This window comes from Natrix helvetica (genome assembly GCF_964273705.1).
Source record: "Natrix helvetica genome assembly, chromosome: 2".
Taxonomy (NCBI): Eukaryota; Metazoa; Chordata; class Lepidosauria; order Squamata; family Natricidae; genus Natrix; species Natrix helvetica.
In genome coordinates, this window is record NC_138552.1 from 113,426,864 (window position 1) to 113,443,035 (window position 16,172).

The 16,172-nt window shown below is 38.4% G+C and overlaps 1 protein-coding gene across 2 annotated transcripts in view; it reads left to right on the forward strand.

Moving 5' to 3' along the window:
* The window catches only part of POLQ (DNA polymerase theta), a 55,196-nt gene that overhangs the window by 19,074 nt on the left and 19,950 nt on the right, over positions 1–16,172 (forward strand). For both annotated transcript variants that reach the window (XM_081941356.1, XM_081941357.1), the window contains 8 exons: positions 718–911; positions 1,225–1,349; positions 2,173–2,416; positions 3,633–5,947; positions 9,280–9,426; positions 9,904–10,097; positions 12,375–12,615; positions 13,168–13,361. In XM_081941356.1, coding sequence (XP_081797482.1) covers positions 718–911; positions 1,225–1,349; positions 2,173–2,416; positions 3,633–5,947; positions 9,280–9,426; positions 9,904–10,097; positions 12,375–12,615; positions 13,168–13,361 — 3,654 coding nt within the window. The remainder of the gene's footprint in view (positions 1–717; positions 912–1,224; positions 1,350–2,172; positions 2,417–3,632; positions 5,948–9,279; positions 9,427–9,903; positions 10,098–12,374; positions 12,616–13,167; positions 13,362–16,172) is intronic.

A 16,172-nucleotide genomic window follows, 5' to 3' on the forward strand; every position in this document is an offset into this window, starting at 1 on the left:
GATTTAATGTATGTATCAAACATATTTTGTTTGATAGTCAAGATGCAACATAGAGAAATAAAGTGAATTCTCCATTATATTCACCATTCCAAAGAAGAACAGGGGAGTATAAAGTAATCCTTAACCTTAAAGGCACTGAGATGTAGGTACAGAAGGACACGAAAACCAGATGTGAAAGCCATCTAACCAGGCAACATGTAGGTGTTAAGGATTTATCGGAAGAATATATGTACTTGCACACTGGAGATTCCTCAGATTCACTTACACAACATGATTCCAGATCATGGTTCCTATTTGGCCTTGCATCAGCTACATGGATATTCTGCAAAGTTATTTGTCCTAGTGTGCAAATTTATTTAATTTCTATGTCTAGATTATCTCTTGATAATCAGAGCCTTCATCAAGTACATGGCTGCAGATACACTTCCCAGTAAACGCAGTGTTCACTCACTGTAAGTGGAGTACAAAAATCTTTCTTCCCCCTCCAACTCAGGTCCCAATATGCTAGCAGACCGATGAATTAAAAAGCAAATGGCAATCTCATATGAATATTATGTAATACCATCCTAGAGCTAAATTAGGACTCATGTTAGTAAAACATAATTTCAGTCAGCATAAGACCCATTTCTTTTTATTCTGAAAAATGTTCAACATTTCTCCGAAGAAATTAAATCTTGTAATTTGAAAACTAACTCAGTTTGGGTGGATTTTTTGCAGGTCACACCTGTTTATGAAGATTGGACCAAAATCGATTGGTACCAATTCTTTTGCTTGTGGGAGAAGTTGCCTGCCTCATTGAGAAGAGTAGCACAACTTGTGGGGATTGAAGAAAGTTTTTTAGCCTGTTCCGTCAAAGGCAACATCATTGCTAAAACAGAGAAGCAATATAGGCAAATGGCCATCCACAAAAGGTAATAAGAATTTTTTATTTATTGATGTATATAGTATAACAGTGCCACAAAATTTTCCTATTATTTCAAGCCATTTCTGCTTGTTTAGCAGGAAACAATTATTACTTATGAGTTATTTTTTAGCACCTTTATAATCTCTTTTTCTCATGACATAGAAAAGTCACCTAGGATATAGTTGTCTACCTTTTTTCTTCCAGTTTTATCAATTTTTCTTTCTTTTTATCAAATATCTGTTTGTTTGCTTGCTTGCTCTGCTTTTTTCACAGAAAGAAATAATCACATCATTGTATCTTAATTAATTTTATTAATACAGATTTTTTACAAGCTTGGCTCTTCTGGATTTAATAAATGAAGTTCCTTTAAAGGATGTTGCTAAGAAATATGGCTGCAGTCGTGGACAGCTTCAGTCTTTACAACAGTCTGCCGCTACATATGCAGGTAAGAAGTTACTGATAAAGTTGGTATGTAATGAACAGCAAATTAAGTGACTGGTTTAATAAATCAATTTCCATTTTTCCAATTCAATTTACTGGTATTAAGTAAGTACTTTATGCATGCACTTTCTCGACAAGCAAAACTGAAAAGATGACAAATTTCCATACCTACCTCACTACATTCATTCTCATTCTTCCGTTATGGAGCCCTGGTAAAGATTAAAGTAGGGCAAGGGCCAATTGTACAACAAAATCAAGGTAGAATGTTCCATTCACAACATACCAGTAGCTGTGACTGAGCAAGATTTACTGAACATGTTTTTATGATGGCATTGATTGGCAATGAACATTCTTGTCCCAATTGTCATCTTAACCCAAGAAATGCTTGTAGAAAAAAATAGAAAATATATATTGAGGATTTACAAAGCAGAAAGTAGTGCTGAATTCATTAACAGGTACAATCAAACAAATGTGAAGATAAAGAGTTACACCATTAATGATTGAACATAAACACAGTGTATAAGTTATTTTTAGATCATTTGATTCTTCGCATAGCCAGACAATATGAAAGTTCAATATTTGTTAAGTTGTTCAAAAGACATCCATTCTTGTGGCTTAAAGCTTTAAAGTTTTTTTCTTGACTTGAGTTGGGCTGCATTTGCTGATACAGCCCAACTCAATGATTTAAACACAGATTATTTCATGTGAGAGAACATAGACCAAGAGAGTCTGAGAATTTTCAGACAGACCCTTCACTAATATGGAATGGCAGATTCGATCTTTTTCCTCTTCTATTTATATTTTTAATGTATATTTCTATATTCCAGGGATGATTACTATTTTCTGCAACCGGCTGGGATGGCACAACATGGAACAATTGCTGTCTCAGTTTCAGAGTCGCCTTAACTTTGGAATTCAGAGAGAACTCTGTGATCTTGTCCGGATATCTTTGCTAAATGCACAGTGTGCTAGAGCTCTTTATAATGCTGGTTTTATCACAGTGGCTGATGTAGCTAAAGGGACTCTTGAGGAGGTGGAAAATGTTTTCAGAAATGCAGCACCATTCAGAAGGTAGGAAAACATTTCAGTATTGCTTTTTCTGCAGTGTAACTTGAGGAAATTTAAGTTACTGGATAATAGTTTGCTTGGATACAGCTCAAAAACTCTTGGATTCCCCATCAATGAGAGATTACAGCAAGCAGGGAAAGTACAAAAGATGCTGAAGTCCCTCTTCTTGCCTAGTTAAGCATAATTGCAATCCCCACCTTAGGTGCAAAGCCATCTGGGTGACCCTTGGCCAGTCACCCTCCATCTTCTCAAGAAAACTGCAGGAACTTATCCAGGCAATCACCAGAAGTCAGCATTAATTCTAAAGCTCCAAAATATCCACACCTTAATTCCGTGATGGCAAATCTATGGCATGTGTGCCACGGCTGGCACACAGAGCCATATTTGCCAGCAGCCCTCAGCTCCAGTGCCTCCGGAGCCTAAGGAGGGCAAAAACTCCCCCCCCCTGCATGCTGGGGGTGTGTCATGCACGCATGTGCAGGGGGGCATTTGTGCGCGTATGATAGCATGTGCACACACAATTTTGGCACACCTTTAGAAAAAGGTTAGCCATCACTGCCTTAGTTCATCTCAAATATTTTGCCATTTTCTGTTTAAAATGTTTATATATGAAATCATTCCAAGGAGAGTTTTCTTCTATTCTGGAAGAACATAAAATTATAAAAATGTTATAAAAATTTAGAGTTAATGATTTCTTATCCAAGAAGCTTCTTATGTCCTAGCGTAAGTGGTGGGGAATGGAAGAGTCGTTGGCCACATGGGGGATTATTTGTGTCCTCAGAATCAGAGTGCAAATAGGTCTGGAATCTTCTTGGCCTGCTAAAAGGACTGCATTCCTTCCTTCCCAACTTTTTTTACTTTTGTTTGGTTGTTGCCCCATTTATTAACCCCCTTTGTCAAAAGCATCTACCTGATCATGCTTGATTGCTGAACTCATTCAATCTGTAGATACTTTAAATGTCATTCTTGCTTTATTCTATTACTTCTTTCCCTCAGCCTGCAGATACTTCCCTTGACGGCCTACCAGACCATCTTCCTCATTCCTTTTTTTACAGGTGGTCTGAAGGGAGGTATCTGTCTTCTGTCAAGTGTTCCCTTTGCCTAAAAAGATCTCCTGTGTTAGTCAAAGATAAAAGACATACTGTATGAATTCCTTAGATATATTTTAAAACGGAAGTTATTTTTTAAATAAAACTAGCTTGTGTTTTGCTTGCTTCAGCACTCGCAGAGCAGTAGATGAAGATGAGCAAGCTGCCAAGGAGCGTCTTAATACCCATTTTATGTGGATGTCTGGAATGAAGGGCTTAACTGAAGGTGAAGCAGCCCATCTGATTGTAGAGGAGGCTAAAAGACTTTTAAAGCATGACTTAGCTGTTTGGGGAGTGCAATGGAACCCCAATTCCTCAATTTTATTGGATACGTCTTATACATTTTCCACAAAGGGAAGTGTTACAGAAGGCCAACGGAAATGGAAAAATAACCACAACATGACTTTATCAGAAGCAAGTGTCAATTCACAAATTAAAAATATATCATCTGTTAAACAAAAAAATAAGAGGCAGTTGGATGGTAATTCAGCAGAAGAGATTGATAATAAGGCTCCAATAGAAGAAACTGAGGCAGAGGCAAGAAATGACATGTACTCTAGTGCCAAGAAACGAATGCATTTAAACAGAGATATGATAAATTCACATGTGAAACAGATGTTGGATGCTAAGGAAGCAGTGGAAAATGCTGAAGACATTCTGAAGAGAAGCTTGAAAGAAGGCATAAAAAAAGATGTTGCAACTGGATCTAAGTCTAACATTGAACTTCATTTCAAACAAATAATGGATAAAAATACAATTACAAATCCCAATGGGATATTGCAGGTTGTAAATATAGATGAAGTGAATACTCATACCTGCAGTTTTTCAAGCAACATAGAATGCATTAAGAATGGTTATTCTCCTGATTTGGATCCTGTGTTCAAAGAATTTGAAGAAAGCTTCCAGCTGGATACCCAAACAGATAGACTATTACAACAGCAGATGGCAGATGAAACTCTTAATAAGCAACAAATCAAAGACAAAAAACTAGTAGCCAGTCTAACACAGAAAAACTGCGTTGGTATAAATGGTACCAATATGTCAGAAACAAATTCTATATGTGTTAAAGATAAACTAGAGTGTGGAAAAGCACATTCAGCATTATTGCTTGGTAAAGTATCAGATGTGGGATGGCCTCAAACTGAGGAATACCCAGGAACATCAGTATGCTTGGAACCAGATTCCCAATTGGACAGCTTCTTACGGCACTATCAAACTCCAAACTTAACAGAACAACAGCTCACTGTTCTTCCAAACAATATTTCCTTTTCTCCCAGCCAGTTCCCATCTGGCGTGGATATAAATGAAGCAAATCTAAATGGCAGTGATAGTTTATTGTTTGATGGAGACTTTAACCACTTAGATAGCTCCCAGAGTGGTGATAACAATGAAAGGATCGTGGAGACTATTCCCCAGGAGCTGGCAATCCCTTCCTTATTCAAAAGTGCTTTAAAATATGATGCCTCCGATGAATTGAAAACAAGAGTGAATAAAGCTGTATCAAATGACACTAGGAACCAAAAATTGTCAAATGGGTGTAATTTTATAGTGTCAGATACTAGTTCTTTACATGAAGCAAAAAGATTAAATAGCATAGTTTTACCTCCTTTTCATAAAAACTGCAAGACTAAAAACCCAGGTAAGACAATAAAAAGGCTAAAAAGTAGTGAAAAGAATGTAAGTGAAATTCCACAGAAAGATTGTGCACAAGAAAATGATAACCAAATGAACAAATCTGATGTTTTATTTGATTTGAGTCCAGGAATGCAGAAAGTTTTAGATAGAGGGTTAAGCCCTTCAAATGATAAATTTGAAATGGGGCCAAACAACAAAATGAATTTAGCGTTTTCTAAGAATACTAAAGATTCAAGAACTCTTGCTCTTTTTCCTGGTCAAAGTGAATTATCCTTGCACAAAGATTTTGGCAGAAATTGTGTAACGAAAAGTAAGGCTGATCAAAAGAACAAAAATGGAAAACGTGTTTCTTGGATAGATGGGAACAAAATCCCTCCACCACCACTGAATGTCATGGAGTCCACTCCACAATGCATAGAAATACCTGTTGTGACAAAAGCAAAAAACACAATCTCTACAAATAAAGTTCCATATGTTCGGTTCTTACAGAAGAATAAATCTGATTTACACATAGAGGAACAAGTGTTACAACATCAACCAGAAAATTCAGAACACGTTGAGCTTAATCTTGAGGATAATTCAGTGATAAGTGAAGATTTTTCACTCCATTTATCTCAAGAAAAAGTTCCTCCAGCATCTTGCAGTGCTGATAATTTCTCAATAATTGATGTGGCAAATGATAAAACTCTCTTCCAAACGTTCATTAAAGAATGGAAAACACACACAAAAATTTCTATCTCTGTAGCTTGTGAAAAGACAAAAGACCCCCTTTCTTCTCACAGATCAGCTATTGGTGCAAAGTTCAAGCAAGGTGAGTAGTCTGCTGTGTTTTAGCTTGCAGATCAATATTTCCAAATTTGTATTAAGCTATTTTTTAAATAAATCAACCAATTGCAGATTAATTAGATCATTTAATTACAATTTTGGAAGGAAATCAGAATTTTAACGCTATGCAAAAGTGTATTGTCTACGGCGACAGATGCTCTCCATAATTGAGGTGTATTTCATATGAAACATCAACCAAAACTGATAGTTCTGCAGGTAGTAAAGCAGTAATTTCTATATATAAGTACATTAAACTTAATGCAGCATGTTTTGTTTATACACAGATCACTTGTACACATATGCATGACCACACAGGGCTTAAAATTGAATGATACTGCTAACATAAGGTCAGTCCTATAGTGCCAAGTGCCAGAACATTTGAAAAGTCCTAGAAAACTGGAAAAGAATTTTAGCCACATCACTTTAGCTGATAGCTTAAAAATTGTACAATAAACCTTTATGTGATAGTTGCTCAACTGTGTAGCTGTGTAGTGATACTGAGTGGCTAAGCTGAACAAAGGAAAAGAAATGTAAGTACCTTCCTTATCTTGCTAAAGACAATAGTTAAGAGCACTGTCTGAATACGTACATTTATAGATGTAAAACAGCAAAGCTCTTAACAAATCAAAGTTGCCAAATTATTGGGCAATTGAACGGCATGACACCTGGTCAGGAAGAGTTGTAAGCACTTCTAAACTGCATTGATCTCACTTCCTTTAAGACTGTCTCACCAGATCCTAGAAGAAAGTACTGTATGGAAGTTAAATGTGTGACTACGATAAATTTATCTGCTGGTGATCGCTCAATGAGTTTATAGTTTGGTACTATGCTCTTATCACTATTATTTTACTTAACAAATACTTTTCAGAGATGGACTTTTCAGTATTAACATAAGTTAATTTTTTTAAAAAAGATGAGTGCTACAGCTAAGTAGGAAGAGACTATATTGGGATTGTTACAATCTAATTTCTTTTCAACCAATTAAATTGTTCAAAAAATATTTAAACGTGGTGAGGATCCTGTCTATCAACATAATTATTCTCTGAAAGCAAAATAGAATAGGACCAAATTTTGTTTGAAAGCTGCAAAAGAAAGATTGAATTAAAAAACTGGCTTGATCAGGCCAGGGGCTACAGAAAAAATAAATAAATCTGCCCCCTCTGCCAAATCCCCAGTGCTTTTCAACGGAGAGACATTTGGGCAACTGCTAAAAATGTTTCTAGCTCCTCCATTTTAAGCCCATTTTCTCTTTCTTAGAAATGTAATCCAGAGTAAGGATAGATGGAAAGATCTGAAATTTTAAAGAATTGAAGACATAACTCCCCTTCCTACTTGTTTTTACTTCCATTTGTCTTCATTACACAAATAATGAATACAAATTATGAACCCCGGTGGCACAGTGGTTAGAGTGCAGTACTGCAGGCTACTTCTGCTGACTGACTGCTGCCTGCAATTTGGCAGTTCAAGTCTCATGGGCTATTAGTGTGCAGAATTATTAAGCAACTAAAAAAACAAAAAAATGCTCTTCTCACTTGTTTATTTCCATCTTTTAAAGTGGGAATAATAACTCAAAATTTATAAATAAACATTTCTGTCAGTTAAAAAAAAATCAGTGACCAATATAGCCACTCTTTCTCAATAACAGTCATAGGTCTTCCATTCATGGAATCTGTCAGTTTCCTGATTTGTTGACGATCAACTTTTTGTGCAGCAGCAACCACAGCCTCCCAGACACTGTTCAGAGATGTGCACTGTTTTCCTTCACCGTAAATCTCTTAAGAAGGGCCCACAAGTTCTCAATGGGGTTTAGGTCAGGTGAGCAAGGGGCCATGTCATCATTCTGTCATCTTTAAGGCCATTGCTGGCTAGCCATGCAGTGGAGAACTCCAATCATGCTCTTCATGAAAGATGCAGACCTTTCCGGTACAACTGCTTAAAGAAAGTGTCTAAAAAAACTGGCAGTAGGTTTGGAGGTTGATTTTGAGTCCATCTTCAATCCTAAAAGGTCCAACTAGCTCATCTTTAATAATACCGTCCCATACCAGTATTCCACCTCCACCTAGCTGGCATGTGAGTTGAAATGGAGCTCTGTGCCCATTACTGATCCAGCCATAGGCCTATCGATCTGGTCCATTAAAAGTCACTCATCTCATCAGACCATAAAACCTTTGAAAAATCTGTCGTCAGATATTTCTTGCCCCAGTCTTGCCGATTCAATTTATGTGTCTTGTTCAGTGGTGGTTGGATTTCAGCTTTCCTTACCTTGGCCATGTCTCTGAGCACTGAACACCTTGTACTTCTGGGCACTCCAAATAGGTTGCTGTTCTGGAATATGGACTGGAGGATAGTGGGTTCCTGGTAGCTTCACGTTTGATTCTTCTCAAATCTTTGGCAATTAATATGTGTCTTTTTTCTCAACATGTTTCTTGCGACCCTGTTGATAATTTGCAACAAAATACTTGACGTTTCTGTGATCACACCCCAATATCTTAGCAAATTTCAAGAATGCTGCAGCCCTCTGAAAGACTTTTTACAATTTTTGACTTTTCAGAATCAGTTAAATCTCTTTTTTGGCCCATTTTGCCTGAGGAAAAGATGCTGCCTAATAATTATGCACACCTTGATATAGGGTGCTGATATGCTTAGGCCACACCCTCCCTCATTACACAAATGCACATCTCCTGATCTGCTTATATCCACTAAGCATTCAAGTTTAATACAGCTTGGAGGTAGAAAATATGCATTAAAATGATGATATGGTCAAAATACTCACTTGCCTAATATTTGTGCATCCTATTTAGCACGGCAAAAACACTATTCCTTGATGCTATCAATGTTCTTGAAATTCATCGTTTTACGTTAGAATGCTCTGAATGTAATAGTTTATCTATAGCAGGGGTGTCAAACTCAAGGCGGGGTGGGGGGTGCTTTAGATCTGGCCCATGTGGGGGGGGGGCTGAAAACAGCAAAGGACCGTCCCACGGTGCCTCTGCCAGCAAAAGCGGAGCGCCGTTTTTGCTGGCAGAGGGTTGCAGAAGGCCGTCGTAACATGAAAATGGAGCTCCAAAAGAGCGCTTGGACCACCACAGGCGCCCCTGACGTGAGTGACATTGATTTGGCCAATCCCACCCTGGCCCCAAGGTCAAACACAATCCTGATGGCTGCCCTCAATAAAATCAACTTTGACACCCCTGATCTATACATTTAAAAGGCTAAACAATACCAAAATAGAAAGACTGCTTTCTACATGGCTGATTAAAACTTGTAAAGGTTAAAATTATTGTAGCCTGCTTCTGTGTGTCTATGATTGCTCTGTAGGAGGTACATCTCATAAAATTCTCTGTGAGAATGATGGATTTCCTGTTCATGCCTGCGAAGACTTGCTGGTAGTTGGCGTAGCCGTGTGCTGGGGTAGAAAGGATGCTTACTACATATCATTGCAGCAGAACCCTCAAAGCCAGATTGGTAAGAATGTATTTATTGTGTATTTCCAAGGAGGCAATAAATGTAGTATATGCATGCGGTACTGTAGTAACTCCACATTAATGAATTAAGTTAAAGTTAGTAGCATTTGTGGAAAAGAATTTGGGTTTTGTTTTTAATTTACATGGAACAATTCTTTTTTATAGAATGCCTGTAAATTATGCAGTTTTTAAAACGTAATTAGGAAATGGTTTGCCTGGGCCCAAAAGCCCAGACCCAGCATGGACCTCCTTGACCTAAATAATGAGAGGAAAATATCTTTGTGAGGCACTTCTGAGTCAGGTGACAAAAAAGGTATATGTAGAAATGAAAGAGAAATACTTTCAATACAGTTTGCAATAGAAAGAGGCAAGGAAGATTTCTGCTTTTGTATAACAAAGCACATTTATATACAAACACATACCGTCATGGTTTCTTCCTTTCTCTTGTCTTTAATGTATGTATTTCATGTCTCTTTAGAGGTAAGTCCCAGTTTGGCACAGCCTCCATTGGATGAAGACCTGTCTGTAGCAGAAAGATTACAACAGCTTAAGCTATGTCTGCAGGAGTCTGAGAGAGCATTTTCACTTGTTATATATGATTTTATTCAGCACTACAAGATTCTCCTGAAGGCCTGTGGCATCTCATTGGCAGGTTGTTTTGAGGACCCAAAGGTTTGCTAACATCATTTCCTATAATTCTTCTATTTCTATAATGGCACTCAATAAACTAAAGATGGGAAAGGATGAGGATAGCCTCAAAAGGAAGATGTTTTGGGGAGGAGAGACTTTTCTTATACTAATTGTTGCATGTTTAGATTCTTTGTCAAGATTCCATCTAGTTCTCACTTCTTACAACTGCATGTAAGAATGCAAGTTCAAACATGCACTTCCAAGATGACTTGGACAACCACACGTTCATAGAGCTTATCTTAGATGGAAGAAAGGTTATCATTAAAGCCTTGGTGGTTAGAATGCAGTACTGCAAGCTACTTCTGCTGATTGCCTGCTGCTAACAGTTCGGGAGTTTGATTCTCACTAGCTCATGGTTGACTCAGCCTTCCATCCTTCTGAGGTCGGTAAAATGAGGACCCAGATTGTTGTTGGGGTCAATATGATGACTCTAAACTGCTTAGAGAGGACTGTAAAGTACTGGGAAGCGATGTTATGTCTAAGTGCTATTGCTATTATCAGAGGAACCCAATGAAGAGTTTACATACACATTCCCATAATAGTACTGTGCCCTAAACTGACAGATGACTTCTGTTAACAACTTCATATGCACATTAAAAAACAGGTGGAAAATAATCAATGTTTGTGGCAGTCCACAAGGAAGCATTCCCTGGATCAGTCATTTCTTCAATAATGTCATTGACTGAATCTCTCACTAAGGAAGATTAAACTATCAAAAAATAGTGCTTCCAATCCCCAATACTTGCAGATAACCCAAAAGGTTGCTGTGATCAGTGGTCCCAAAGGCTGCCAAGAAATGTAAAAAGATTGGGAAAAGCACCCTCTCATCTAGGCTTGACAAATGTCATCAACAAAAGCAACCAATGTTGTCTCCAAAGCAACCAATGCAATTACAATCTTAAAGCTTGTAGGAAGTGTGGTTGATTTTAACAGCAAATGGTTGTGCAGTGATCAAAGCAGCCAGGCAGGAAACCTGTTCCCCAGGAAGGATTTGGACCGCCCACCAGTACTATACAGGACACGAAGTAATGATGTCTCATATTTGTGATCGTCACAGTGTAGGTATGAGCTTGTGCCCATGTTCATTTTTCCTTTGCCTTCCCTGTGCTCTAAGTGTTTCTTCAGTTGCTTCATCTTCCAGAGTTTTTTTGTGAGTCAGGGAACCATCCAAAGTTAACCACAGAGAAGCCATTCAGGAGCAGTAATGCCCAGTACCTGATTTACCTCTCATTGCCAGTAGCTACTGGGGCACTCAGCCAAACTACCTGCAATATTGCTGGAGAAATCTCCAAGCATCTGCAAGAAGCCATGCAGATCCATGAGGTGCCTAATGTAGAATACCTTGACCGTTATGTTTAGAAATCACAAGTGGAAGTTAATACCACCTGGATCTGAAAGTGATTTGTCCATAGTAATAAGCTAAGAGAAATGCTGTCCATGTCCAGATGATTCATCAACTGCTCCAAGGGTAGAGGTCAAGCATTGGCTGCCTACACATGTCAGAATCAGGAGTACTTGGGTCAATCACTCTGAAAGCCATGAATTCCTTTGCCACTTACAAAGACCTGGATATTGAATATCATTAATATGAACAGGCTGATACACCAACACAAGTCTTGAGATGAAGCCAATTAGCTTGTATAGTGATCCAGCAGAACAGCCAGTACACCAAGAGCATATTTAGTTACTTCACATAATTATCAGGCACCAGCAATACAGCCACTCATATTGGCACCCTCATTAGAACATTAACACATGAATAAATATTGTTTAAAAGATGAATACTGTGGCCCATGGCAGTGATGGCTAACCTTTTCCAGACCGAGTGCCCAGAATGCATGCATGCACAGCCCCCCGCACGCAGCCGTCATGTATGTGCCCGACTCCTGCATGTGCCCTGCCCCCTGTGCACGCATGCGCAGTGGAGCTGAACTAGGGCAATGGCTCATGTGCCCACAGAGGGCGCTGAGTGCCACCTGTGGCATGTGTGTGCCATAGGTTCGCCATCACGGGTCCATGGTATTAGCACTGAATAGCTGCTAAGTGCAAAGATCTGTAAAACAGAGTGACCATTGGAACTCATGGTTCTACTATTGAATTCTGGGAACCAGTAATCCTATAAATCTGACTTCTGAAGTGGGATATAGATATGTGAACAACATATTTGCATTTTGGCAAATCTTGTCTGTTGCATTTTTGTAAGAAATGTGCTTTTTCCATATTATCTTGTGAATGCTGAACATTTTTTTCTTACTCTAGGTAGCATGCTGGTTAATGGACCCTGAATCAAAAGAAGATTCCTTTTACAACATGGTTGCCAATTTCCTTCCTCAGGACTTATTCTTGCTAGACAAAATTGGAGCAGGTCAGGGAAATCAGAGCCTGGGTCTCAGTGCCAGTACAGATCAGTCTGGACGTTACAGGGCATCTGTAGAGTCTGTCCTTGTCTTCCATATCATGGAAAAGCTCCACATTATACTGCAAAAGGATAATTTGCAAGGTAAAAAGGCTATAGATTGACACTATCATTTAATGATAGGCATTAAATGATTAAAATTCAGCCTGAGCTTCAAACTAATACATATAAATGTTGTAGACTGTTGTGTCACAATGTTATATTTTGCTATCATATAGGTGTCAGACAATCATGTTTTTGATTTTGGAGCATCAGAACACTATAAGCATCAACAGAAAATTTTAAAAAATGAATTGGGTGACATAGCAATTAAGCCAATTGTTCTTTATGGTCAGTGTAGATTTAGACCTTGTTATTTATTAATTAGCTTTTAACTTTCAAGTTTATTTCCTGATTACTTTTTTTTTTTGAGATTGAAATAATGTTTTAGCATTCCATTCTTTGGAACTTAAGTTCATTCTGCATTGTACACATGCTCTGCAGAATACATGATTGAGAGCAAGTTGATGGGTGATGAAGGGGCAGGACAAAAATATAAGCAAGTATCAGCTTTCATTCAAAAGTTCTAAAACGCTAATATAATATATTTTGTAGAATAACTAAAATTATTTTTTGCTTCTTTTGTCATTATTATAGATATTTTTCATAAAGTGGAGATGCCGAATCAGTATTGCCTGGCCTTGCTGGAGCTCAATGGAATGGGTTTTAGCACAGTAGAATGTGAGGCCCAGAAACATGTTATGGAAGCAAAACTGAATGAGATTGAGAATCGGATATATCAGCTGGCAGGTCACAGTTTCTCCTTGACCTGTCCCGATGATGTTGCTGAGGTATTGTGATGAACTTACATGAACAAATTATGTTTTGATCCAGACATCATCAATGAAATTTTGATGGGAAGAAGTCTGTTGCCTCTGTTCAACCAGTAAAAATTCTAATTGCTTCTGGAAAAAAAAATGTTTTCTCAATGTTAGTTTTAAAATTGCTTTTTTAAATGTTTCCTCACATTTTTCTATCAATCTTGTAGTGTCTAAAGTAGAATAAATATTGCCTGAAGTCACCGTTTGTGACAACCTTTTAATAAAACACTTCATGGAATGCTCATAGCTTATAATATCTTATAATTATAAGCTTAATTGCTTGTCCCAAAATTTATTGACTATTGTTGGCATGTGCCCATTAATTCATTCCATAGATTATATCATTAAAAAATGTAAGCACCCAATTAGAAGAGTTCATTCAATTCTACACACATTTGCACTGATGTTACCTAGTTAGGCAATGAAATATCTGCAAGCAGACAATGAAGCTTAGGGAGCACTAAGAACTTCACAGTTCAACCCTGAGCTATTAATATTCTCTTCTATTCATTCTTCAGTTCATTAATTTGCAGTATGTAATCCTAGATAAATATGTAAATAATGAATCTAGTAAGCATCATTCAATGATGTTTGTTGTTTTTATCTTCTTGTTGTTGGCTGCTCAGAGTTGCCTTCAGTGATATGGTTTGACTATACAAATTTGCTAAATTAAAAAAAAAACAGATTCATCTGTATATTCTTGGGGGGATGGGACAGGAATCAGAAGCATCTTTGGTTTATTTTGGTGTAGGTACCCATTTCATATTGTCTCAATTAGTATATCTGCCACCACAGAGCACATTTGTCATTTGCTGATTTATTTCATGGCTCTGTTTTATTGTCATATTCAGAGACTAAGTGTCGTTTTATTTTTTAGCTTAACTCAGCCATAATTTGGTCTGGTGCCAGTGTCTTTCCAAAATGCTTTTTGCTATCTGAGCTATTTTTTCTCTTATTATTTTACATTCATATTCTGCATTTTAAAAACAGTGATGTAGTTCATTTAGACAACATTTAAAGCCTAAAATGTAATTATTAAAATTACTTCTCTAGACTTCCGGCGGATGCCACCAGGGCAATGGACGCTCCCTTTAGAGCGTCCGATCTACAGCTGATTGTTTCGCCGGGAATCGCGGACATCGGCGATCCCCAGGGGCGAAAATCCTCTGCCTCGGGCAAAGAGGCGGAGGAGAGCTTTTTCGGGCTGGGTTGAGCCCGTTTGGACCCTCCAGGAAGGAATTCCTGGAGGTAGAAGCGGTGCTCCCCAGGTGGCCCGAGAGGAAGCTCCAACAGCTGGATCCCCCTGCTTTGCAGGGCAAGCTCTGGAAGGCACGTCTCCGTTTACATTGTTGATTGGTGCTGAATTGTAACGGTCAGACTGAGACTGAAGCGGTGGCTGCAAGTATTTTTGGGTTTTTTTTTCTGCTTTCTCTTATTATTCTACAGCTTTATAACAAAGACTTTCACTTTGGGGAAAAAAAACAATGGAGAACTTTTTCCTTTTAAAATGGCTACTTTTCTTTCTCTGCTTGTTCCCCTTAATTGACTCTTACTGAAACCTTATACAACAGTGCCATCTGGTGGTTGGAATTGAAAAAGAGGGGGGGGGGAAACGCCTTGGCAAGTTATGGCTGCACAGAGAGGTATCAAGCCCAAGGGCACCTCCTCTCCTTTACAACAATCTCAGCTGTCCTTGTTGGCACAATGTCAATCTCAATCCCAAAATCCACCACCTGCAGCAATTACCAATAAAGAAATATTGGAGACTTTGAACATTAAGTTTGGTGATATGGAGAAAAATATGTTGGATTTGAAACAACAAATGAGAAGCCAACAGGATCAAATGGATCAAATGAACCAAACTATGGAAGAGATGAGGGATCAGGCAGCTCGGGCTAATCGAGATATTAGAAAAGATGTAGTTTCTGCCCTTTCTAGACTGGTTGTAAATTTGGAATTCCTGGATGATGTGGTTAAAGATACTCAGAAGGATGTTGGAAAATTGGAATACCGGGCAGACAAGTTGGAAGAGAGGGCGGATAGAATTGAGCTTGAGCAGTTGCTATTCCAGTATAAGCAGTTAGAGGCTGTTCTGCGGGTAAGGGGTCTGCCAGAGGATAAAGACAGTGGGAAAGGAGAAGATTTGAGGGTGATTTGCGCGGAGGCTTTTGCCCCCCTTCTACAAGTGGATCCAAAAGAGATTCTCCAACAGATTGAGAAAGCCTACAGAGTTAACTCCTGGTATGCAAGACAGCGAAACTTGCCAAGAGATGTGGTGGTTCATTTGGAAAGGAGATACCTGCGTAATGAGATTGTACAGGCTGCATATCATCAGAGATGTACTGTGCGAGATCAGGAGGTGAAAGTTTTGAAAGAAATACCATTGAAAATGCTTAGGCTGCGCAAAGAGTTTAAATTTTTGACGGATGAGCTGAAGAAACGTAACCTGCAATTTAGATGGGAGGTGCCAATTGGCGTTACTTTGATTTACTCTGGGAAAAGATATCGATTGGATTCTACTCAGAAGGCCAGAGATTTTTATTCCAAGGTTCTGAATGCTGACGAGCCAGGATTGGAATCGGAAAAGACCCAACCTGTTCAGCAGGAGCCAATAGAGATAGCAGCCTCGGCACTTGCGTCAGTTGATAAACAGCTTGTGGAGAGACTGGAAGAAGCAGTAGGCTTGGGACTGGAATTTAAAGAACAGAGAATTACTAGAGCAACGGCAAAGAAAATGGAGAAGACTATACAGCAAATTTCGAGTATCTCTGTTGATGTACC